General features: G+C 42.0%; 1 protein-coding gene across 2 annotated transcripts; it reads left to right on the top strand.

The window, feature by feature from the left end:
- Nucleotides 1–1447: 1447 nt before the first annotated feature.
- On the top strand, nucleotides 1448–24901 carry eya (eya transcriptional coactivator and phosphatase 2). 2 transcript variants are annotated; one of them, XM_017089905.4, is made up of 5 exons: nucleotides 1448–1996; nucleotides 17483–17529; nucleotides 20655–22397; nucleotides 23796–24040; nucleotides 24118–24901. In XM_017089905.4, exons 1-5 carry the CDS (start codon nucleotides 1943–1945, stop codon nucleotides 24297–24299), a joined length of 2271 nt encoding a protein of 756 aa, XP_016945394.3. In that variant the 5' UTR covers nucleotides 1448–1942; the 3' UTR covers nucleotides 24300–24901. The 2 variants fall into 2 exon arrangements, with proteins under 2 accessions (XP_016945394.3, XP_016945393.3); XM_017089904.4 differs by lacking the exon at nucleotides 1448–1996 and adding an exon at nucleotides 13888–14084.
- Nucleotides 24902–26582: the final 1681 nt, after the last annotated feature.

Raw genomic sequence — 26582 nt, 5'->3', positions numbered from 1 at the left:
AACCAATTTAAAGCCGCACTGTAGTTTACAGCTTAAAGTCGGATGGAATTAGGAACACGCCCTGCTCACGCCCATATAACACCATCATCCCACTCCTCAGGCAGAAACCCACTTTGAGTGCTTTTCCGCGCGCATGCGTCTGAAAATCATCGCCAGCCGACGGGGGAGGATATTCTTCGTCCCCGGAGGACCAGGACATTTCAAAATGGCTGCACAAATATTTGGCCAGGGAGTGCCCCAGGGGCGGGGATTGGGGGTTCTGGGGGACTGTTGTGTTGTTAAGCCTAACTGTTACTGTCGCAATTCATTGATTTTGCAGGGCTAATTAAACACGTTAACAACTGTCGCGATGCGCTGAGCCGTGCAGGGATAACTTGCTCCAAGATCGTTGTCGTCGTCGTCCAGACGCCAGTCCCAAAATTAAGAAAAAACAATTTCGAACAAAAGAGGAGACGAACCGGACCGTATGTCTCCTAGTCTGCCCTGTGATTTTTGGCTAAAGACCAGCGGCTTGGAGCTGTCCGCAATATCCCGAAATTGGTCAGGCTAATGCGAGTTGACATTTCGCCTGGCGCCCAATCAAGTGTTTCAAAATTGGGTTAGCCAGAGGATCGGAAAAAAGGAGACCCAGAGCCTGAACCGTTCGTGGAAGGGTCCCCAGAAGAAGGGCTTCCAGGAAGCCCTAGAACTAAGATAGCAGCGCTGCCAACTTTTTTTTGGAGTTCTTGAAATTCAGTTGGTCTTAACTTTGAATCGAAAATGTTTTGATCCTGAAAGTGCTAGGAGTAAAATAAAATATTATTATAAGTTTTAAAAAGTTTGATTCCAACATATTGGTATCATATAAAGACATAACGATTTAAGGGAAAATGGTCAACCCATTTAAAGTGATATTTTAAAATCAAAGTAAAATCGTGATTTGGAAATATGAAGAAAATTTGGAATCTTACTTAAGTAAGAAGTTTTGGAAAAGTTACAAAACCGACAGTTCCAATACGTTGTACTCATCTCTTGTGCTTAAACCCTAGTTACCTAAAAATCCCTTAGTATTTTTTTCTGGAAATGGTTTCAACTTAATAATAAGAGTATTTTGAAATCACAATTACTTATATCCAGAGGTGCCAACTTGTTTTCGGAACACAATGGAAGGTCCTATACATATCCTTGTCTCTGCTGCTCATCCCTTCTGAAATGTTCCGTTACGACGGGTTGGGTTTTCGAGTGGAAAGCGAGTCCTGATGCGCCGCCCTCGCAGAGGAAACTCACTCAAAGTACTGAACTGCAGAGCGAGCGAGAGGCCAGTAGTTCTCCAATTCTGATTGGCCCTACCGCTCGAGAAAACTCAAGACCCCAAATAACTCACTCAAAACTCGCATGGCGACGACGTCGACAGCTTTGCGATCGAGAGACCCCTGCGATGAGCGCTTTTCGACAAAAGTCGAATCAGTTGACACGCAGCTTTATGTGACATTCGTGGCGAGAGCGGACCACAATATCCCAATTTAAACCACGAAGCTTTTCACCCGTCGGCCCTGCAACATTTGAAAACCACAAAAAAAAACAATTCACATCGTTGAAATTCATTTGGCACAAATTAATTTGCGAAACGGAACTGCTCACTTAACGCAATTTAGTGTCCATCCATCGCTTTTTCGTTGGTGTCGCGCGCCTCTTGCAATAAAACGAAATAGGCTTAATTAATCAATTGCAATTAGCAATCAGCAATCGGCATTTCAACATTTCCAAAATCGATCTGTGTGTGCATTTCGAACGTGAATAATTAATCCTGTCTGCAAAGTACATCTTGAATACATTCAAACATCTGCCATGGAAATGAAATCCCTACAGTTGGCCGTTTGACATTTCCACTCTGCCAGGATACGCAGTTCCAGGCTTCGAGAGCCGCAGGAGCAGCGACAGGAGCAGCCACAACACTTGGAATATGTTGTATAATGTACCGTGCTATCAAAACTTCTCAACGCTGGATTACTACAAAGTGAGTGGACCCTTAGAAAAATATAAAATACTACATATGGTTCTTATGTGGCAATACTAGTGAAATCTTTAGGTTTTCCAAAGATTGGGTTATTTTTAATGTTCATTTTCTATTTGCCTGGCTTTATGACTTTCAGAGGTTTATACAATTTATATGAAATATTTTTAAAGTCGGCGTACATTGTTTGGGAATCAAGCGTATCAAAAACGGACATCTCATAGCTTCTAAAATCATTAGAAAAATAAAAAGTACAATTTAATATTCTTGTGATTTCGTCAGAGTCAAAAATGGTCAGCAACTATTTATTTAAAATGGAATGTCAAAGTATTTAAATAAATATGTTATTCAAAAATACATTGCAGTATCTGGATTATTATTAAGACATCATATTTTGACGTTTTGGGACATGGCGTTTCTTGATCAATTGTCTGTGTACATCGTAACTTTTGAAAATGAATCACATTGCAAATTCTTTATATTGAATGTTGAAGGACCCATTCTTGTGGTTCTTTAGATTTTCTTTTTTTCATGTTAAAATTGTTATAGCATTTATTAAAAGTATATCGAATTTCCCTGGGTCTAGGCAATCAGAAATCATATAAAAATTCCTTTCTCGCCTTGATATTTTCTTAGGCCACCCACATATTGCACAACCCGCAAATTAATTAAAACCCGAGACAAAGCCATAACGAAATCCTAGCCAAGTCTTAGGACTCTCTTCAACCCTGACTCCGAGTGCTCCCAAACATATTTTCCGCATCAAGTACTCATAATTACGATCCTTTAATGCGTCCTTTACAGCTACGAGTGGTTAAAATGGTAGCAGTTGATGGCGAGAGATAAGTTCGCTGTACAGTGAACTGTAAGAAATCAAAGATGCTACTGCGCATTTGCCCAGTGCTGATCCTTTAAACGCAGGACACAATGCAGACAGTAGTCAAAAGGGAATTTTCAGCTTAAGTGCGCACAAAAGGGCCACAGGACGATATCCTGTCGATCGAATGGGAATCATTTGACCAGAAATAAAACCGCAAAAAGGGATCAGGATCAGCTCGAAAAGGCACTAGGTCAAGACTCAGAAAGAGACTGAAAGATTTGTAGATCGGAATTTCTGGCGAATCCATCGTTTTGATTGACAGTTCCCCAGGAACCCCGATTTCCTCTCGAGTCCTTTCCTTTTAATTCCCTCGTTACCCAGACAGCTCCCTCACAAACAACTCATCCTGCGTAACTTGAGCAAACTTTTTGGGCAAAGCAATTTACGATGTTTGTTGTCTCGTTGCCAAGGCAAACATAGAAGAACTTTTCCTGCCAAAATGGCTGCCATCGATGGGTGAAAAATCGGGAAAATGGGAAAAAGGAGACAAGGCAGAAAGCTAAAAACGTTAACAGAAAAGGCGTCAAATGCCGCCATTTTTTTTTGGTTATTTAGTTGACAGCATCGGAGACAACACGAAAAAATCTCATAAATGTGAATGCAAAAAAGGACGAGCCATTAGCAAATAATTTCAGCGAAAAACATTTTATTCGGCATTGTTGTTGGGCAGGGAAAGAGAGAGAGAGAGATGGCCATATGAGAGAGAGTGAGAAAGAGATGGCAGACAAATGCCGTGAGGATAATTTCATTGAAATTTGAGTAGTCAGAAAGGAGCAGCAAAATGTACAAAAGGACGACGCCGTGCAGATGCCTTGCGCTTTTCGTTTCGCCATTAAAACAACAAACAATGCAGGCATGAGCGGGACAGGAGGGGGTCCTTTAGCCCCTCAGAACCCCCCTCATACCATCTCATCCGAAACCCAACTTATTTGCTTTGCCCGCAGGACTTTTGGCTCTGCGGGTTTTCGAGGAAAACGTAAAATTTCAATTCGTGGCTTGGCTGCTCCATTTCAGCCACGCCCTGGGAATGTCCCAAAAATTAAAATTAAATGTAAGGGGGTGTACTACGTAAATACAGGCATAAATATATATATATTTCCCTGAAGCTCATCGCATTATTCCTCTGGTACGGCGACATTTTTACAACATAATCTGTGATTCCCAGCATTCCATCTCCACATCCCCTCGCTTAATCCTCTTTGTCCTACGGCTTAAATGGCAAATGTTTGTATGGGGCGTGGCACAGGAAGTGCATCTATCTCTGTCTGGAATAGATATACTCGGATATAGTGGGATACACCTACCTACCTACCTGTTACCGTCTGAAATCGAGGCATTTATCTGGGCCTTTGCCGCTCCAACAAATGAACTTGTTTCTTTGTTTACTCGAAAGTTTCGCGAGCGCTGAGTTGAGCGGGATTTCAGTAGCCAGTGGTCGGGACAAAGTCAATAAACAAACTTGGAGATCGATTCGGTAGCTTTTCCCGGGGACTGGCACGAGTTGGGAATTCGATGATGATGCTCTCGATTACTTTGATTTGGTAATTGAAGTAATTTCAAGGATTTCTCTTAAAAGGGGTCCTTCCCAAACTGTACATATCTTTCTTTCTAAACCTTATAAAATATTTATAAGTGTTCGGAGCCTTATTTCGTAGTTTTTTTACGACGGGCTTAAACAAAGCTGAATCAGGTCGACCATTCAAAAAAGTATAATGAAAAGCTTCCAAGCGGATCTATAAATTCCAATGAAATTGACTGCCCTATAAAAAGAAATATAACAACTTTAGATGGTCACATAAAAATAAATATTTTTTTTTTATTAATTTTACTTACAATTTCTTAAATGATTTAATATTTAATATATACATTTAAAATTTATTCCCAATACTTTTCCTTTTTATACAAGTTATATACTGCGTGTTGTTAATCACAATATTACATTATGTTATACATACATATTTTCCAAGCTTACTTTTTCACAAAATTCTTTAGATTTTCTTATTAAAAATACAATAATAATAAACCTTCTAGAAATATCACGTTCGCTGGCTTATCGCTAGCTTTTCGCCTGACATAATTCTGTTGATATCGGCCCTGAGTCCTGAATATGACGTCATATCCGAAGGCTAAACCGCAGAATTTATGGCATAAATTTGCATGCATCATACTTGAATTACATTACAGCACTGGAAAAGGGCCAGAATGGGAGGGAGGAGAAGGTTTATCCCTTAGGCCCTCCTCGGACCTGCTTTGTTCCAGTTTTGCCAAAAAGATCCCATAATCCGCTCAACTGGCGACGCTGCTTAGTCCCTTTTATCCTGTTTTATGTCGCCTGTCAGCAGATGAAGATGTGGAACAGAAAATTAGAGCAACCTGCCTGATGGATGTCCTTTCTTTCCTCTAAACTCCGATCCCTAATGCCCTCTAATGATTGCAAATATTTGTACCTTGTTGTGGCCATTTTGAGAGGGATTTGCTTTGTCTGCCCTCCAGTGTTATGACTCATTGTTGTCTCCTGGTCTAAATTTGAATGGTGGCTCATCTTGAAATAACCTAGTCAAACACAAAACGTCTGTACGCAATCAATTGTCACTTTCGACAGCATATTTTGAGCTACCATAGTTCTATAGATATCCATTGGTAAACTAAATTTAGTACGAAACTCTTTCCTGGGCACCATTTGGTGAATAATTCGGAATGGATCGCTAAGGTTGTGAAAGCAAAATGGATTTCTAATAGATGATAACTTAAGAATGAAATGGTTGGCTTATAAATATAATGTTTAAGAGCAACATGAACTGTATATTAAAATTTAGTAATTTTACTAAATTTTTAGCCCATACCCTTAATGGATAACAGATAAATATACCCCAATCATTAATATTAAATATAAATATTTCAATTTTATCTGAACAAAATGCTTCTTTTATGACAATTTTGTTTCCTTTTAAAAGCGATAATTGAAATATTTATTATTTCCAAAAATCCTAGCATACTTTTAAGAAGCAGCCAAAATAGATCATATAAGACATACGAAAGTGTTACTCTTTAAACATATATACACCATATAGATGGAGCAACACACCTCAGAAGCGACACGGACACACATCTGTCACATCAAAAGCCCCCGAGCATCTTGCAACGCTCCGGTAATTGGTGGGGCCGGATCCGGGTCTGAGTTTTACAGGAATTCTTGTTAAAATTGGGAAAAAATAGATGCGAATGGGAGCCAAACAAATGAGCGAAAGTGCGACGAAATGAACTTGTCATAATTATTTGACAGTTGGGGTAAGTGTGATGCTGCCTCTTGTGGCAGCGCACATTAACCGAAAAATTGATGTAAAACATTTTGCTGGAGGGGCAGAAAGGGAAAAGTTAAAGGGAAAGGGGTTCGGTATCCGATTCGGTTCACTTTGATTCTCCTTTACAGTGTCACTGCCAGCGGGTTGAGGGGTCAAGTGGTCGCAGCCTGTGAAAACAAAACTTGCGCCTCATTTCCGGTTCAATCAAGTGGCAGACACAGACAGCTTGGAGCTATAAGATAAGACTTCTGCTGGGGATTGGAACTTGGGACTCATACTCCTACATCTCCGACTTCTTCGGTTCACTTAGGTGTGGCTGTTGTCAGTCAAAGGCGCAGACAGGCAGCTGCCCTCCTCGTAACCCCATCCCATTCCACCCAAAAACCCCTACCAATTAAGCGGCTTTTTCCGAGACAAATTTGTGCGACCTTTGACTTCGAGTGGAACGGGGATAGCATTACTCGTTAGCAGTCGTGACAGTTTTTCTTAGATTTTTTCATAATTTTTACCACGAATTTTTTTTTGCCTTGCCCCCGGTCCCTATAGCAATTTTCCAGGCTGTCTCACAAAAAAATATCAGATTTCCTCGTTGCACATTTTTCCATCCATTCTTCGGGGCTTGGGAAAGTGCAGCAGCGGTAGCAGCCTCCGGAGTCCGGACAATTGGCAGCCAAAATGCCAACAAACAAATCATTCACATTTCGTCCATTGATTGGCGAGGCGGTAAAGCGAAATTCGATATTAGGGATCGTGTAAAGGGGCGGAGAAAGAGAGATGAAAGTGCTTGGGATTGGGATGAAAGCATTATGAGTTCAGGTCCAGGGGCTTAGATCCCGGCACCATCCTCCGATTTCGATAACAACGTTTCCGAATCGATCCCATAGCGCACCTGTTCCCGCTCTCGAAAGTTGTCCCATCATCAACAGTTGGTCGCGTTTCAGCTTTTGCCTCTCTCATCGGAACTGGAAATATTATACGTACTTCCATTCTTTTCCGTCCGGCCTTGTCGTTCATTTTTTCTGCCGTAATTAAGTTTAACGGAAATCATCACTATTTGCCATTTTTTATATCCATTTTATTGTTACATTTTCCCTTGCTATTTTTTCACAATTGTTGAGCAGCAGCAGCAGCAGCGCAAAAGTTAAATGTGGCCAAGGTCTGAGCGATGAAACCGATCCCCCGGCAACTTTAGGGCTGCCACATATGGTGTAAGTGTAACCGATAGGCCAGCAGGGTATTCGGTTGCCGTTGCCGTTGCCATTTGCTTTATACCATCTACCAGTTGCAATTGCCCAAGTCCAAGTGTTGCACTGTTGGCACAGTTTGTGGTTCGCCATCCGCCGCAGAGTGGAATCTCTGTCTTTAACGGAGTGGATTCATCGGCAGGCAGTTTAATGTGAAACTTATTATAAAGTACTGGCATAAATGGAACACTTTTGTGATAAGTTAAGCAAAATTTAACAATATTAAGGGTTCTTCTTTTTTGAGATATAAATATAATACCGTATGTATAACAATGATTTTTTGGAGCTGATTGGGGCTTCTTGGGAACATATCTGATATAAGGGTTTACGAACGTCTCCTATTGAATGTAGTGTAAAAGTTTTGATGTTCTAGCTTTTACGGTTTGGGCTCTGGATGTACCCCATGAAAAATGTACTCTCAAAAATTTATAATTTATATCTCGCTCTTACCGCGGGTGCCAACCACTTAACTTTGCTCCAAAAACATATTTCCTTATTTAAATTGCGAGAAACGTTCGCTACATCGTTAATTCTTACATTTATTATAAATTACAATCCTGTCTGTATATCAATGTAATTCTTTTAAAAGAAGGGTTGCAGCATAGGGATAAAACACAACAACTCAAAGGGTTAACAAGCAACTTCTTGTGGAGATAAACTCAAAGAGTTAGCAGACAAAACTTCTTTGAGGGTTGTTTTCTGCCGGCAATCAAAGTTTTTAATTAACAAACAAAGAAACCGATTTTCCGTAAAAACGGTGTAAATAATTTGCCAAGATTTTTTAGCCCAAAAGGAACTTTATGTTGAACCCGATCCGTGACATCTTGAGAATAGGTCAACATTGTTGTTTAATTAGAAGACAATAGCTGTCAATAGCTAACCCCTGATTCCGATTCTGGGCAGGATCCCCCGTGAACCGAAAACCAGGAAGGAAGTTGGGCCGAAGTCAAAGGTTGTTGGCTAATTGCAAGGCGGCGTGTTTTGGCAAAGGGGACGGTCGACTGCCGACGGCCAGCTGTGAAAAAATCTTATCCACACTCAATCTTAATGACTACTTAAACAGGGACAAAGCCAACCCCCAACCCCACTCAACCCCCCGATACTGATTGCAACCCCCTGAGATCAGCTCAAGTGCGGCACTTGAGGCAGCTGTTTGGCACTCGGGATGACTTTAATTTAAGCCCTGGGGTGCCATATATATGGAAACCTCAACATTAATAAGTGTTAATAATTGTGCTTATGCGTGTTTTTTTTTCCCAACTGCGTTGACACGCCCCCAACCGCCCGAAAACGGGTCTACAATTTCACATCACTTTCGCAACTGTTTGTGGGGGAGTGGGAGGATGGGATGGGATGGTATGGTATGGTATGGGGGGGTGGCAGAAAAGTGGGCGGGCGGAACCCGGCGAACTGAGACCGAGCTAGAAAGTCCGTCCAGAGGAGCGTAACATGGATAGGGTATAGGTATAGGATTACCAACATCCCATGGCATTCGCATTCGGGCGTCTACTTCTCTCGAAGTCCGTGGTCCACAGTCCGTACTCCGGACGGATATGGCAACGGCATCGTCATCACCATCGTCATCGCCATCGGAATCAGCAACCGAAACAGCATCCCTGGGGGTCTCCAATGATTTGTTGTTGCCGGCGGACAAGTTTACAAATTCAATTTGTCAGCGATGCCTCAATGTTGTTGAACTGGAAGGGAGAGTGGTTGGCAACACAATTTCATAGGCCTGGCAACGGTTAACCCAAAGAACAACGCAACTAAACTGGCGGAACACTTTGGGGGATTAGACTTCAGGATACCCTGTTGAAACACTTAGAAAATCAACAGGCTATCATCGAAATTTTTAAAAGTTGATAAGGAAATAGATTTTTATTATAATTCGTAAAATTCTAGCTGAAGTTAGATATACAAAATATATATTGTTATGAAAGTGTAAACGGAAAAGATAGAACTAAGCAAAATCGTTTGAGCATGACCGTTGAACTCCTAAGCTCTATTATTTTTGGAGAGCAACCGGTTTAATACCTAAACATCTCTTTATACTCTGTGATACGTTACATATTCAGTCCAAAAGATAATATTGGTTTAAACTAATCTAATAATCTTAATAAACTTTTCTAGAGCATTTAAATGAGTGTAGCCAACATATTGCATACTTATTAAAAATTGTGAATCTAAAAATTAAATAACTTATTACAAAATGTAATCCCAACAAGATTTTGTATAGTTAAGTACTAGCCCATAGTTTTCACGCTATGATAATATATAGGCCTTGCCAAAAGAACACCCTTAAAAACACCCCAGTCGAGCATACCCCGTATATCCAAAAGTCCACCCGGTAAAAGCATATGTTTCCATTGCATACTTGAGGGCGCATTTGATTAGAGCCCACCGAAGCGTGAGTATTTAATTTTGTTGTTCGGTCGCTGCGCGTTTTGACACGCGCTAGTCGAGAGCACGTAATTAATTTAATTAGAGAGTCGTTCCCACAGGTAAACCTCCGCCTCTACCCAGTCCTCCGCCCCCCAATTCGCTCCGGTCCAATCCAATCCATTCTGCCGGAGTTTTGATGCTCATTCGCAGTGACAGGCGACACACTTCGCTCGGTGGGTGGCCCAGTCGCCAGCAGGTTGGAATGGGTGGTGGTAATGGTATGGTTATATGCTGGATAGATGGTGGATTTGGATGTGGATGTGGATGGGTGGGTGGCTGGTTACCAAGAGAACGCACACATAGTATCCGCTCGGCTTTGGGCTTCGGCTTTACCTTTTAATGAAATTCCTGACCAATGTTTGTTTTGCCTAGGTCACCATGGCGATTCTGCCCCACCATCTGTATGCATACTTATATCACTCGCCGATCGGCACGTGCCTGGAACTCGAACACAGGTTCCGCATAATTTTTCCCAAGAATGAAAGCATAAACGAAGCGTTTCTCGCCGACCCTGGTGGCCATCATAATCGTCTTAATCATAATGAACTGGAGGCGTCATTATGGTGCAAGTGCAACTTCTGACTCGGTTTATTTTTGTTTTGTTATTTTCTTATCGGGGGGATCAAGAACCAACCAAACGCCCACATATAGACCACTGTCCAAGTCTTTGTTTAGCTTTGTTTTCCGATTTTTAGAACTGCTCCCTCTGGCCTTGTTGATTCATAAAATCCAAGTTTATGTCCATATTTTTTTATGGAACCAGCACAGTAGTTTCCTATGCACACTTTAATGAGCTTCGGACCATAAAGTTGCGGCGTCAAAAAATTATATATATTTGGTTAATGTGCCTGAAGCTCTGCTGGATAGAAAACACCATTTTAGTGTGATTTATGATTTACGATCGAATCAATTCGATTGATATGGGATCCCTGGAACAGCTGATCGTCTGGGGTTACCCTATAAATATTTGTACAAGTGGGAAATGTGTTTTCCATAGGAAATGCAATACCTTGGAAAATTGTTGTTGATTTTTTCATTTATTTTGCAAGTTTCTGTGGAAGTAAATAAGTGGAAACCGGACCAAGGAAAGTTCAGTATGGTTTTGTCTATGAAGCATTTTGCATTACCAAACCGTTTCATTCAAGATTTTTCAAATCGCTCCCCTCAGAAGCTCGGCCACAAAACGAAAAAACCCCAAGACAGAAATCTGCATAATAAACTCTTATAGACATTGTTTCGTGCCAGCAAATGCACTCGAAGTACGAATTTTGTTGCAATTTTCAGCTCCTTCATCGTTTTGTTTTCTACATTATGAATGCGGTCAGATCTCCATGGCTCAGCAACATTTTTTTCTAGGGGAAGAATGCCTCAGACAATTGGCATGTGCTGACAAATGTGAAACTTCCCTAATCAGCATAGCAAAATATGGTATAGAAAAAAAACTGACCCAATTCGCGGGCCTGCCAATAGAGTGACGCATTCCTCGACGACTTTTGAACCGGAGAACTTGAGCTCCAGGTTGGGAATCCAATGGAATGACAACAAACAAGCAATCCAATGTTCCGGACTCAAATCCTTATCTAGATGTCCAGCGAACAGAGTCGCAGGCCCAGATCAAGTTGTAAGAATCCGAACATGGCAACAAATGTGCTCGACTCAGGTGTTAAAACTTTTGCATTAAAATGGCGCCCAGGCAACAGGCCATGATCCCAACTAGCCCCCACATCCACTTCCACCTCGGCTGTGTGCTGTGTGTAAAATTAATACAACACTCGGGGAGGTCCGTTCCGATCAAAACTGAACGTAAATCTTAAACACTCTTGCGATTCTCCATTGTGCAGCAGGCTTTTGCAGTCGCACGATCAGCACGTTCAGTTCCGCAGGGAATGGTATGGGGGGAATGGGAATACTGGATCTGCAGGGAGACCATGGTCTGCAGGATGGTGGCTGCCGGACGATCGGCAACCGGTCCACGACAAATGTGCCAGTCTCAGCAAACAGGCAAGAGCCCAGAAATATCTGCAAATGCAGCGAATTGTGCGCAGATTTGTTTACAGAAGACCCTCCGAGTGGAGACCAGAGATTGGGGGTATCGAGGGGCCACGTTGATCATCGTAGATATAATTGACGACATGTTGTCTCACGATCGTGCTAAAGCGATTAAAGCAAATTTAATGCCCAACTCAGCGAATCACTTCCTTACAAAAGGAAACCCATGAGGTCGTTGGGTCTACGTCCACCCCCCACATTTTCAGGGACTTGCTCAATTTTCAGTTTGAAAAGCCTTCCCAAAATTCCTTTATCAAATTTCTAGTTTCACTTTTGTTTCTACTTGTATCTTGACTTGCTGTTAGCTTGAATAATGATAAGTTTATTGCCAGAATTCCAAGGCATATGAGTCGCATATTTACCTAACTGCACTTGTTTCTGATTACTTGTAATTCGATCTGGACATTTACGTCAGTCTTTGTTTAGGCGTTTGGGGCAAAAAATTAAGTGTTAAATCAATATAAATTGTTTATTGCACGAATCAATTGTCTGGACTCGGTGGAGACAGTTTTGTTCCATAAATAAATATGAAAGCGTTAATTGTCTGGAAGGCTTTACCTCTTTAATTTTATTTTAAGAAAATAAACTTTGGCTAAGATTGGCTCTAAACCATTTTTTTATTCAACTTTATTGGCTTGGTTATTAAATTTCATGTATGTATAGATTGCATTTATATAAAAGTGGCAGTTGTTGGTAATTTTATGAAAACCATTTTAATACGTATTATTTTAATCCCACGAAGAAGATGAACAAGCGATTTTCTTTTTAGTACTGTTAATTGAGTGCAAATTTTCGATTAAAATAGCAAACGCTTTAAAGTTATTCTAAGGAACGGTAAAAGCTTTAGTTTAATAAATTAAACCATTGCCAATTTCCACAATTTAATATTTCTAAGAATTTTTTGGGCATAGTGTGGTAATTCCCAAAAACTAAACAAGAGCTTGCAATAAACTCAATGGTAGTTTGAATCGGAAATTTGTTCCCATTACTCTTCAATTGGTTTTCATCCTGTTTAACCACTCGCCAGCCTTAATTAGATCTCATTAGGGGCTTACCACCATTGTGCTCATGGCACCCAATTACCATCGAAAGTGATTTACGTCTGCACACAGAGGGCCCTGTGATTTTGATTAGATGCCAATTTGTTTATGGCACTCGCTGGTCCGTCCAGAGATCAGATATCCCATATCGCGTATCGGTTAGACTATGCCCAGCACACTTCGGCTCGTCTTACATAAGCATTTCGATTTTTTGGAGCTCCTTCTCCAATAAGTTACGGATCCACTATTGAACACGAAATGCCGCCGAACCCAATAAGTTTTAGACGTCTTGAATTACCCGAGATTTTCGTTTTGGTCTTTTACGATTGCCATAAAATCGCTGGCGGTTTCTATTGAACACGCTGCGGAACTTCATCTGATTAGTTTATTAATTTGTGTAATGTGTTGGGATTAATTTATTAATTTATGCACATGGAAAACTCACTTTTCAAATGGCGTTTGCCCAGCGGCAAAAACTCCTCAACAATGGGCATTGTTCGCCCGCATTCGAGAGAGATAATAAAAAGTTTGGGCCATGTAGCTATGTAGGGAAAAGTGGTTTTCGACCCACCCTTGGTCCACCAACACTATATTATGGGCCCTCTGATTTGGGGAATGGGAATGGGCGGAGTCTAGGAGCGGTTTGCGGCAAGAGGTGCGAGTGAGAGGGCTGCCCCGAGTGGGTACTACTCTCACGAACTCGTTTTGAGCACCGAAACACCATGGCTATACAAATCCAATGCAGGGATTTCCACTCAATCCGCTGCCGCCGAGGCCTCTGCCGGCGTCTCTGCCTTGAGCCAGAAAAGTCGGGTGGTTCGGTGGTTCAGTCGATTCGAGCCACTCAAAGCGAGCGCTACGGGAACGGTCGATCCGCCCGAAGCAGCAGTTTATCGAAATATAAGATACACCTCGTTAATTCTGAATCGTCATCCTATAGCTAGCTATATTTGATTTCAAAACATCATTATAATATAGAAACATCTATATCATTATCTACCTGAATCGGTACTCCACCGCGTGTGTGTTCCTAGTGAAAGTTTTATTTCGCAATCCCACATAATGGTCACCCTAATGCCATACAACTACGCTGCCCCGCGATGCGGATTAATTGACAAAATGATCGAGCCAAAGGTAATCAAATAGTCGTATTGCTCATGGTTGGCATTTTCACTCCTCGCGAAGCTTTAAAAGTGATGTGGTTGGTGCCGTCGGTTATTGTTATTGTTAGTGTTATGATTATGGCTATGGATGTTACAAGGCGGGTAGCTTCCTTGGTGGTTACTTTGTGGGGCTTCCCCTAGCTCAGGCGAGACGACTACCATCCTACCAAAAAGTGAAACTCTATTGCAAGATAACTTGACTTTATTTATTAGGCCTGATGTCTAAAATATGTACGAACAACAGTTTAGGATAGTTTAAGGTGATCTATTAGGCGGCATGATATCATAGCACACTTCGTGTATAAATCTGGTTCAGCCTGACAACTAAGTCGTGTTAAGATGTTATTCGATATTATAAATTTAAAAAACTAAATCTAGCAAATACACTGCTAAAAATGTTTTAAATTTAACATCTCCCCTTTGGTATATCCCTCATTCATAGAGGATTACTAGTTTTATGGATCTATCCTGAGAACAAAAACGTTTTAAAGACCCCAAAGCTGGTTCTTTGTTAAAAAATCGTTAATGGGGATAATGATTAGGGGCACCTGACCACAATTTTATTACATCGCATTAATCGGCTTAACTTTGGTTGCGGTGGGTAATGAAGCAAACAAGTCGGGTTTTAAAGGTCTTAAAAATACAACCAATAGATGTAAAGTGTTGCCAACTTTTTGATGACTTTTGTATGCGGATGGAATGCATTTCTGTAACCAATCAATGACCCCATTCATTCACTGGAATTTCGATGCAAAGCGTGGCCCAGATCAGCCAAAGTTCGTTTCCCGGTGATTTAATGGAACAGCATACCAGCGACAGGGTTTTATGGGTCGGGTCCCTCAACTTGGGCTAAGACAAAGAGGGATCGAAGGAAACAGCAACAGGAACAGAAACGTGACGAACGTCAAGCGGATGGTTAAGGCGAAATATTAATAGAGCATAAATTACAACTCTAACAGGTCTGGGTGCCGGCTTTATGGGAATTTAAAGAGCCTGGCCCACAAAAGCCAAAAGCTGGGCTTCGGCCGACCAGCGGCATTAATCACATTTTAATTAAGTTTAAGCCGTAATCGTAAAAATTAACACGCCATAATTCAACTGCGACAATACGCGCTGCATGTAATTTATGACAAAGAGAACTCACATCTGTATACTACGTATATGGGATATATGGGGCGTGTGTGGACTGAAAGGGGGTTCAGTGGGGGAGGAGTCGAAATATTGATTATGGCCACTGCGATTGACACTTGGCGATTGTTGATTATACTACCACGATTGTGGCCCAAACGTAATTAACGTGCCAAAGTGTTAAGGTGCATGGGATAGGTCCAAAATCCAGTCCCAATCCCCCCATATAGCCATATACCCATTCCAACCGGGCCACGAGGAGAAACAAATTTTCCTCTTGTTTATTTTGATGTTTATCGCGGGACTGGAGGGTTTACGAGGGGGTTCTAGGGGGTCTTCGGGGTCTTAGGGCCGGGTTAATAAAAAATTTGTCGCCGTCTTCTTGTCTTGTCTTTTGTCTGCCTGCTTTTTGTGGCCGAGAGAGTATGAGTGTGAGTGTGCGTTTTAATCTTCTTCTAAAGCAGCAGAAGAGACAAAGAGATTACGATCACAGGAATTTCGTTAAAGATGCCCAGAAACAGGTCTTTATACTACACATCCCCAGCCTTCAGCCTCCATCCTCCGAGCTCCCTCCTCCACGACTCTTGTCTGTGTTAATGTTTACGTTGTCAGCTTGTGCCATAAATTAGTTTAGTAAAAGGTTGCATTTGGATTTGATCTCCTCTCCCCACAGTGTATCATTTTTTTTTTGCATACAAGCCAGGCTCGAATTTGAATTCGGATGCTCGTGCAGCACGCAACCCTGCAGAAATTCGCGACTCGTATGCGCAGCGCGTCGAAAAGCTACCGTTCGGCAATCTGTCCGCTTGTCCGCTGCGCATGCGCGTGTTCCTTTTGGCTCGTCGACAAATTTGGGCTTTCTGTTCCGCCTCCCCTTTTGTCCCCTTTCGCCACGCCATCTGCATCGCATCCGCATCCTGCCCCCTTTGGGATCGGACCGGATGATGGACAGTGCGTGCGTGTGGTCATCTCGCCGGACAGCAGAAGCTGTCAACCGAAGCCGCTCAACTTTCTGTCCTGTCCCCTCCCAGCTTTTTGTTTCGATGTTTTTTAGGGGTGGAGGGGTGCTCACACATTCCAGCACCTGGGCTGTCCGCCTTCGATTTATCTGGCTTCCGTTCGATTTGCATAAATGTGTTTCCTTGGACTTCCCTAAGCTGGTTTTGTTTTTTGGCAAACTATGATTTCTAGTTAGTGTATGCCGTTTGGGGGTTGGTATTTAAAAATTAACTAAAGGTTTTTTACTTTATGTTTTAAGATTCTCTTAAAAGTCTTCTAAAACAGCTGGAATACGGCCCGTGTTTATGGGCATTTACAAACATAGAAACCATAAAATAGTCGTGGGTGTACTGATGTTTCTTTCTATAATAAGGAATTACAAAGGATACACTCCTTAAGAAACTTATAAAGAAAATGTATTATTACATTAAAGCCGAAATCCTAAGCTTTAGGCCAAATATTTTAGAAGTAATAATAAGGTACACTTCAATTTCCTTTTCTTACGAGAGCATTGACATTACAAGCCTAAAGATCGTTAGTTCACATTCAATATCATACTTTATTTATACATACTTTTTAATTTTAAAGATTTTTAAGGCCCCTTAAGATTGGGAGTGTGGTTATATCCCAATCTTAAGGGGCCTTAAAAATCTTTATCATAATCAGCTTCTTGAATTTTTTGTTGCACTCTGAAGATCTTTCCTTATCTTCTTAAGCTTTATTCAAGGCATTTTCCCATGAGCCCTACCGTGCCTTGTCACATCCTTATCGAAATGTATTGCCACCTGCTGCTTCGACTGGTGAATATACATATATGTACGACCTATCTCCCCCCACTTCCACTCCACTTCCCCTTAAATGGCGCCGAACATCCGTAACATTTTGGCCATTGGCTGTCCAGAATAAACTTTTTCCCACGCACAAGCTCGAACCGCGAATTTCGCTTGCCGCAGCAGCAAATGGCGATTGCGAATTATGTAAAATTGGCTGTTTTCTTTCGCCACTCGCACTGGATAACTGGATAACCCAAATAGAAGTGCCGAGCTCAGCAGGGCGATTCCAGACGCTGAGGTGTGAGTGAGGGGAGTTGTTTATAAACAAATTCTTTCGAGGGGCAGCGAAAATCCGCTTAATCCGCCTGAAAGATTTTACGTAATACCTGCTAATCCATCAAAATATATTCATTTCCATTTGGCATATTTCGTTTAATAACTTAATGTGTTTTTCTTGGCATATTTTCAGGTTAAACGTCCCAAGACAGAGCACACGGATACAAATGAACGCAACCGGTAGGTCTAAGTGGTATTAACTATATAATATAGCATAGTTTGCGTAAATAAATATATTTTTTAAAACAAATTACAAATTTGTTTTCTAAATATTAAGAGACCACCAAAATTTAGTCAATTATGTTTAGGGATCTAAACCAATTAGCATGATTTGTAAAAGGCTTTCTTAAAATTTTTCATTTTCGGGTAATTGGAATATTAAGAGAAATAAAATAATCTTAGTTTGATTTTTTTATCTTTAATATTTGAACTATCACATGAAAAACTGTAATATTAAAGAAAGTGCTTAAGCACTTTTGTTTACTGGTCTAAGCTAATTTACAAGATTTGTAAAAGGCGCACTGAAACTTCCTGGTTAATGAGAACATTATTAGAATGTTGTTCAGATTAAAGGACCTATTTATATCAATTTTTAAACATCCTTGCAAGGGATCTTTTCGGGGTTTCCATCTGTAAGCGTAGACAATTTGTAACAGAAAGGCCAGGACATCCCTCGCACTTGACAAGAGGCGCACCATCTTCAATTGGTTTCGATTGAAAAGAGGCTGGGGTCTTTGGGATATGGGAAGTACAAACGTACATATTTTGCATGTGGCCCGCACAACCTGACACATGCCCCGGCAGAAATTCAAAGAATTTCGTCCACGCTTCAGATGTGACACAGAAAAGATCCCAAAAACCGAAAATCCAAAATTCAAAATCCGAAAAACAAAAAGAGAAAAGACGAACCGTACCGAACCGAAAAGTGTCAGAGCACTTAACACTTGCCAAGCGGCTGGAAAAGAACGAAGAGATTCGAGGCGGTCCAGGCCCAACTACTTAAAAGGGGCTTAAAGGCGGCAACAGTTGCGGCTTAGTCTTAAAGACCTCTACTTTCCACCCACCCTCCGTCTTTTTCCTTAATAATTTCCATTATAATTTGCGTAAATCTCCCATTGGCTACGACGTCATTATGGGGAGAGCAGATCCCCAAGGAAAAGTTTTGGTTGGCTCTCCCCTCTCTACGGCGCACGCGCTGGAAAATGCTTTTCCCCCCTTTTTTACCAGCTGCTCCCCCTTCTTCATTTTTCCTCCAGTTTTTGTCTGCCAGCAAGATAAATGTCCCCCTTCTTCAGGGTAGAAAAAATCTCAAGGTGTCAGATTCCTTTGGAAATTGGGCACTTAATTTACCTTCCTATTAAAATTATGAAAAATTGTTAAATATTTTCCAAGCAAGATGGGGGATGTTAGGGAATTGGGGAAAATATGGGATAAGTAGGAAGAAAAGTCTGACAGAAGAATCATTAAAATAAAGTATAGGGTTGTTAAATAATTATGCTCATTAGATTGTGTTTTAACGAGTCTTATCTTATAAAATAGAGAATATCTTCAATTAGCTTAGCCTTAACTAAGAAATCTAAACACACTTGTAAAATGTAATTTTAAAGTTAATTTTATTTGTATACTCAGCTGCCAGCTGATTATATAGAGGTTTATTTTGGGGAGCTAGGGAAACTCCACTTAATTGCTTTGGAAAGGATTGAATTACTTCCCCATTTGTCTCCCCCAATTTTACCCTTGAAGTCCCCCCCAAACATATTTCAATGTTTTGATTTTCTCGTTGCGGTGATTTATTTAATTTTCCATTGGTGTTCGGTTTTATTTGATTTTTAGTGAGCCCTTTAAGATTTTCCAATTTGTCTACTTTATTTTGTCGTACTTGAAAAGTAATAACACCCGAGGAACAGAAAGAAACATCAAAACATAAATCGTAAAATATAAAAAAATATTTGTCGCCGCTTAAAGGGAGTTCAACATTTGCTGAACACATGGTCAGGAAAAGGGGGTGGGGGAGGTCACCGAAGGAGGCAACGGGACTTGTCCGGGACAGTCCGCACATGCCACCAAAATGCGAACCCAACGAGGAACCCTCAAGTGCCCCGAAACGATTTCAAAAGATTTCAAACGATCCTCAATCCCAGTGAATCCAGTAAACAGGAAGAGAGGAGAACGGCGAGATCGTAGAAAAATATTTATAACACTTGACAAGATTTGGAAGAGCCCTTCGGTTCGGGACTTCGACGGGGAAACACTTGACTCGGTCTTTGGGACAAAGGGAGCAGGGAACCAAAAACAACGAAACAAGGAACGACAACGTGCCGTTAATTTAATGGCTGTTTAAAGATTATTGGAAATTATTTTATGGGTTCCCCTAACGAGCCAAAGGTTCTGTTCTTCGTCTCTCCCACACAATGGGAAGTCCATATACATGGATGTATTTTGTGGGTCCTACACATTTTACTGAATTCAGAATCCGATTCTTTTTAATTTTGGATCTTAAGTCACTCCCCCAACCTTTTCTTAAGGCTTAAAAATAATTACACAGGGGCATATTTAATTGAGATATACAGAATTAAGTTTTAGTTTAGGTAGTATTTAAGTTTTTAACTTATATCATGAATTGTAATACAATTTTTATTAGCTATACATTTGTCAATCAAAGCAAATGATACTATAATCTTTAAAACATAATAAACTATTTATTATTCATTTTAATGTGATTTATTTTGTTTGCTGCAGGTTTGTATTATTTATAAATCAAATGAAGTTATATACATTTTGTGTTTAAAATTTAGTCCAAAAATAAATACTTTGATAAGCCGCCTTGAATTATAAATTAAGAAAACGGGTTTTAATGTAAGCACTTTTATACCCGTCAAATGATTGGATAATTTGTGTAAATTGGTATTAACCTGAAATACATATAGGTTAACTTAAACCTTATTGATCTTTTTAATTCGATACCATCAAATAGGAAACAAAACTACTCGCCATGAATTTTGGAAATTGGGATATCTATTTTGTCTACAAATTAGAAAATTATGTAATACTAAAGAATTGTTGTAGAGCCTTACAACAAATCTCCATTGATTCAAAATTTCTAAAATTCATGGCGAATCCTTTTTTTAATGTAATATATTGTATTGTATTTTTAAGGAAGGCGCCTGTTAAGTTGGTCAACTTTCTAAGTACGCCATTAGGACTACCTTATTTCCCTTGTTGAGCGTTTAGATATTCCCACACTTTACACCCTTCTAAAATTACAACCCCCTCTAATGATCCCCTCTCAACTTATCTCCTTGCAGCCTCTGCAATCTGTCACAGCAGCAGCAACAGCAACCCCAGCAGCAACAGTCGCACCAACAGCAGCAGCAGCAGCAGCAACAGCAGCAATCCCATCCCAGCACCGTGTTGGCCAGCAATGGACCCAGTAGCGCCGGTGCCGGCATGGGTGTCGGTGGGGGCGGAGGCGGTGGTGGCGTTGGGGGCGTGGTCGGTCAGTGCAGTCCACTGGGACTTCCACCGCAAAGCCAACCTCTACAGCCAACAATAGGATCGCTGGCCTCCTTGAGTGGCCACTACTCCAATGGGAATGCCAATCCGAATGTGAATTCGAGCAGCTGCAGCCTGGCAGCAGCCTCCAGTTTCTCCCAATCCGCTGGCAGCAGCTTCTCCACATATCAACAGGCAGGAGGAGGAGGAGCCGGCGGAGGAGGAGTTTCTGGAGAGGATGGAGTGGTGGGCGGAGCAACTGTGATGTCGCACTGGACGCACGATAGCACTAACTCGAGTGCGGCGGTCAAGTCGGAGTCCCGCAGCCCAGGACAAGTGCATCCCACGCTGGACAACGGTGGTTCGGTGGCCAGTTCGAATTTGTATGGATGCACTTCCTCCACCAATCCCCTGGATGGAGGAGCAACAGCGGTAAATTCCTCGGCGGTGGCAGCCGCAGCAGCAGCGGTATACGATGGGAAACATGATTACTATTATTACAATAGTATGCAACAGTATACTCCGCCACCATTTTACTCCGGCTATGGGACTCCCTATGCCGCTGCCACGGCTGCCAGGCAGGCCAAGATGGAGCCAGGAGCAGCGGCTGCAGCGGCGGCTTACCTAACACCCAGCTATCCAGGAGGTGGCAACAACAACTCGCAGCTGTACAGTAGTCCCTATGCGGGATACAACAATTTTGGACAGCAGGATTACGGGGGATACTACAACGAGCAGTATGGCAACTACTATAGTCCTGCCAACTACTCGCCCTATGCGGTGAGCTCGCCCAGCTCGAGTGCCAGTCATGGGCACGGCTTCCATGTGGCTGCCTCCTCCAATCTCTCCGAGAGTCCCACGGACACCCATTCGACGACGCCGGTGCACCAGACCACCCACTCACCGCACTCCCCGCTGCCGATCTCGCCAAGCGCTGGTTCGGGAATCGGACCACTCGGAAATGTGGCTGCCGCAGCTTTGAACTCCAGCGGTGGCAGCAGTGTGGGCACAGCGGGATCAGGATCGGGGGGCGTGGCAGCCAGCAAGACCACGCCCACGGGTAAGACGGGAAGGGCGCGTGGCAGGCGTCATCAGCAACCCAGTCCCACCAGAAGCACTGCCTCCGACACTGGGAACAGCGAGGCTGTGAAGCCACCGGAGCGGGTGTTCGTCTGGGATCTGGACGAGACCCTCATCATCTTTCATACGTTGCTCTCGGGCAGCTATGCCAACCGATACACCAAAGACCACAGCTCCCTGATGACCATCGCCTTCCGCATGGAGGAGATGGTCTTCAACATGGCCGACACGCACTTCTTCTTTAACGAGATCGAGGAGTGCGACCAGGTGCACATCGACGATGTCAGCTCGGATGACAATGGCCAGGACCTGAGCGCCTACAACTTCGCCACGGATGGGTTCCACACGAACACCCCGCCCGGTGCCCCGCCCAATCTCTGCCTGCCCACCGGGGTGAGGGGCGGGGTCGACTGGATGCGCAAGCTGGCCTTCCGCTACAGAAAGATCAAGGACATCTACAACAGCTACCGCGGAAAGTGAGTAACAAAGCATAGAAAACTATATAAGGGTGTGCACCAGAAAAATCAAGGGCAACAACAAATGTTACGAATTTCTCTTATTTTTTATTTGAGAAGAAACGTTCTTGAAAGCAAGGGGAATGTACTCTCAAGTTTGTTTTTCAAGATAATTCCTTTTTGAAAATTTATTCTCTTACTTATTTAAGAAAATGTGTTCTTGACACCAAGACAAAAGTTTTGTCAAGCTTGTTTCCTAAGAAAAAATGATCTTGAAATATAGATGAAAGCCGTGTGTTTTGGTTGCCGATAACACTTAAGCTTAGTTTCGAGAACTCAAGACAACTCTCACTTTTGAGATTAATTATGAAGCGGAACTACCATACCATTTATAATTGTATTCCATTAATATGAACAATTTTGTGAACTTAGAACATCCTTAACAATGTTTCTTCCATTCAGATAACTCCCATTTCTTCTTATTTTTATACACACTTTATTATAAATGATTAATGGAATGAAAACAAAATATTTTTTAAAGCAATAATTGTAAATTCTCTGATAGTTTGTCGAGTGTTTTTATTTAAAACAAAAAATCTCAAGCCAGTGTAACCAAAAAACAAGGAAGAACGCTATAGTCGAGTACCTCGACTATCAGATACCCGTTACTCAGCTATATGGAGATATGCAAGCAGCAAAGCGAGATTAAAATGCGCCACCTACCGGAGGTATACCGATTTAAGCGTTATGGGCGTTAGAGTGGGCGTGGCAAATTTTTTTTTTGGATCAATCGATAGGTATCGACGAGACCAATACATTTCAGTTAAAATTTTTTATCTAGAATGAAAATTGTGGGCGTCACAGGTTTTCGCGGTTTGTGGGCGTTAAAGTGGGCGTGGCAAACTTTTTTTTGGGTCAATCGATAGGTATTGGTGAGAACAATACATTTCAGTTAAAATTTTTATTCTAGCATCAAAACTGTAGGAGCCACAGTTTTGGGCGGTTTGTGGGCGTTAGAGTGGGCGTGGCACTGTGCTGAAACAAACTTGCGCTGCGTAAGAAGCTCAGGAATCTGCACGCCAAATCTCAATAGCCTAGCTCCCATAGTTTCCGAGATCTCAGCGTTCATCCGGACGGACAGACAGACGGACAGACGGACAGACGGACATGGCTAGATCGACTCGGCTAGTGATCCTGATCAAGAATATATATACTTTGTGGGGTCGGAAACGCTTCCTTCTGCCTGTTACATACTTTCCGACGAATCTAGTGTACCCTTTTACTCTACGAGTAACGGGTATAATAAATAAAATAGGCAGGATAATGAAGAACAAGAGGTCTTCATAGTTTTGTAGATGGGGTTACTAAGTTTTGTAGTGGGGTTACTAACCAATCAATTCCTTTTCTTTCATTTTGCAGTGTTGGCACCCTGCTGGGACCCGGAAAACGCGAGGCTTGGCTGCAGATCCGCTCGGAAATCGAGGTGGCCACCGACAACTGGGCCACGCTGGCGCTCAAGTGCCTGAGCATGATCTCCCAGCGCGAGAACTGCGTCAACGTGCTGGTCACCTCCACGCAACTGGCCCCGGCGCTGGCCAAGGTCCTGCTCTTCGGACTGGGCGGGATCTTCAACATCGAGAACATCTACAGTGCGCACAAAATCGGTGAGTGAAGGCGGCGAGATATGGGGTTGATCGATACGGAGATATAACCAGTTTTTCTTCCATTTTTTTCCGATTAGGCCATGAAACCTGCTATGAGCGGATCGTGACTCGCTTCGGGCGCAAGAGCACCTACGTGGTGATTGGGGATGGGAACGAGGAGGAGACCGCCGCCAAGGCCATGAACTTCCCCTTCTGGCGCATCTCCGCCCACAGCGACATTCGCGCCCTCTTCACTGCCCTCGACATGGGCTTCTTATGAAAGGCCAAACTGTAATGCGATTCGATACTGTACTGGATAGCGATATTTTTTGGCAGGCTCGATGCAGTTTTGAGTACAAACAGCAAAAATGTTTAATTAATTTATTTAATATGTATGTATGTCCGTGAGTGTGCCTGTGTGTGTGTGTCTGTGTGTGTGACAGAGAGAAAAACCAACAAATGGAAACTGTAAACCAGCGCAAAATAATTTAATTATTTTGTTTAAACAATTTATACTTTAACGCCAAGACTTTTTGTATTATATAGTTTTTAAAAACACACCTAATCAACGATCGTAACAATTCTCGCACGAAGTTGTTTCAAGTGTATAATTCATAAATTAACAATATACGTATTTAGCACTTTAGAGTAGCAAACAATAACAGACCGTTTCGCTAACGATCCTGGCTAACGAAAGCGGAGCAAACACAACAAAAACTAGTTTAAAGTTCTTAGTTTAAAGGCAAATGCATAATTATAATGATTATAAATAATTCGACAAAGCCGTAGTATTCAAATTTTAAATAACTATTATATAGCTGCATATATTAAACTATATTTAAAATATAAAACCAAGTAATAAAAGAGCAAATCCAACGACAACGCACTCTATTAAAGCAAAAAGCAGAGACTTTGTTCTTTATTCCAGTCTATAGGTTAATCTAGTTTACAAAATTGAGCCCCATCGCAAACTGCATCGCCGTAATGCTTATAAGCAATATATTCGAGAAGCTCGGGGAATACTTTTCTGACCCGATTAGAACACTGCTTCACAATTGATCCCGCCCTTTTATAGATCATTGAAAATTAAGCTGGCCAGGATGTGAGGTGGTGTTTGCTATGCCAACAAAGGTATTTCGATAATCAAACGCACTTGAAAGGAGAATCCCGTATGCATCCAACTTCATAAATATTTAAGTTATCCGTGTCTAGGATGGCTAGCTTTTGTTGAGACGCCTCTGTTAGTGGTGATAGGCCTTGACCCACAGCTGGTTCACGTTGGTCTTCCGGGCACGGATTTCGTTGTCCGGGCGGATCCGGGGCCAACTTCCGCAACTAAAAGTCACAGGCCTCCACAATCGACTTCACATAACTCCGCATCCTAGCTAATTATACCCGTTACTCGTAGAGTAAAAGGGTATACTAGATTCGTCGGAAAGTATGTAACAGGCAGAAGGAAGCGTTTCCGACCCCACAAAGTATATATATTCTTGATCAGGATCACTAGCCGAGTCGATCTAGCCATGTCCGTCTGTCCGTCTGTCCGTCTGTCCGGATGAACGCTGAGATCTCGGAAACTATGGGAGCTAGGCTATTGAGATTTGGCGTGCAGATTCCTGAGCTTCCTACGCAGCGCAAGTTTGTTTCAGTAGACTGCCACGCCCACTCTAACGCCCACAAACCGCCCAAAACTGTGGCTCCTACAGTTTTGGTGCTAGATAGAAAATTTTAACTGAAATGTAATGTTCTCATCAATACCTATCGATTGACCCAAAAAAAAGTTTGCCACGCCCACTTTAACGCCCACAAACCGCAAAACCCTGTGACGCCCACAATTTTCATGCTAGATAAAAAAACTGAAATGTATTGGTCTCGTCGATACCTATCGATTGATCCAAAAAAAAATTTGCCACGCCCACTCTAACGCCCATAACGCTTAAATCTGTATACCGCCGGTAGGTGGCGCATTTTAATCTCGCTTTGCTGCTTGCATATCTCCATATAGCTGAGTAACGGGTATCTGATAGTCGAGGTACTCGACTATAGCGTTCTTCCTTGATTTGGATATATAAAACTTCTCGCCCTTATGAAGTTCCTAGTAAAATATAAATTTAGCTTATATCCCATTAATACCAATAATCATCAATTTAAAACACATTGTGCGTACAAGATTCACAAAATTATTACGGAGATGATTGGAAAACGCTTTGAAACGAACTCATTCGAATGGGCTAGGCTGTTGGACAAAAGTGCACCTGTAAGTGGATCTTCCAGCAATTGTTCTTTTTATGCCTACGCTCTCTGTGTCTATGTAGGCCAATATCTGTATGTACTCCGCCTTTGATTGGTACTTCGCACTGCACTCATCCAGAGCGGATCGCCCCAACACACACTACCTGCCAGTGTTAAGTCCAGTATAATATTCGGCAGAGACGAGCTCCACCATCTTAGGTATTACAGAATACACCTTCACCAAAAAAGGTTACTTTATAGGGCTGGCAGATCAATTTGGTCTGGCTAATCAAACAGTCCTTCGTATGATCATCCTCGCCGACGATATCCA

This window comes from Drosophila suzukii, chromosome 2L, assembly GCF_043229965.1.
Source record: "Drosophila suzukii chromosome 2L, CBGP_Dsuzu_IsoJpt1.0, whole genome shotgun sequence".
NCBI lineage: Eukaryota > Metazoa > Arthropoda > Insecta > Diptera > Drosophilidae > Drosophila > Drosophila suzukii.
The sequence above is the reverse complement of the archived record's forward strand: the minus strand, read 5'-3'. Positions and strand labels throughout refer to the sequence as shown.

Bases quoted from the DNA above. Each gene is read 5' to 3' on its own strand.
- eya (XM_017089904.4), top strand. From the start codon at position 14,013: ATGGTCACCCTAATGCCATACAACTACGCTGCCCCGCGATGCGGATTA. The intron at 17,530-20,654 runs GTAGGTCTAAGT...ATCTCCTTGCAG, and splicing joins GATACAAATGAACGCAACCG to CCTCTGCAATCTGTCACAGC. The intron at 22,398-23,795 runs GTGAGTAACAAA...TTCATTTTGCAG, and splicing joins TACAACAGCTACCGCGGAAA to TGTTGGCACCCTGCTGGGAC.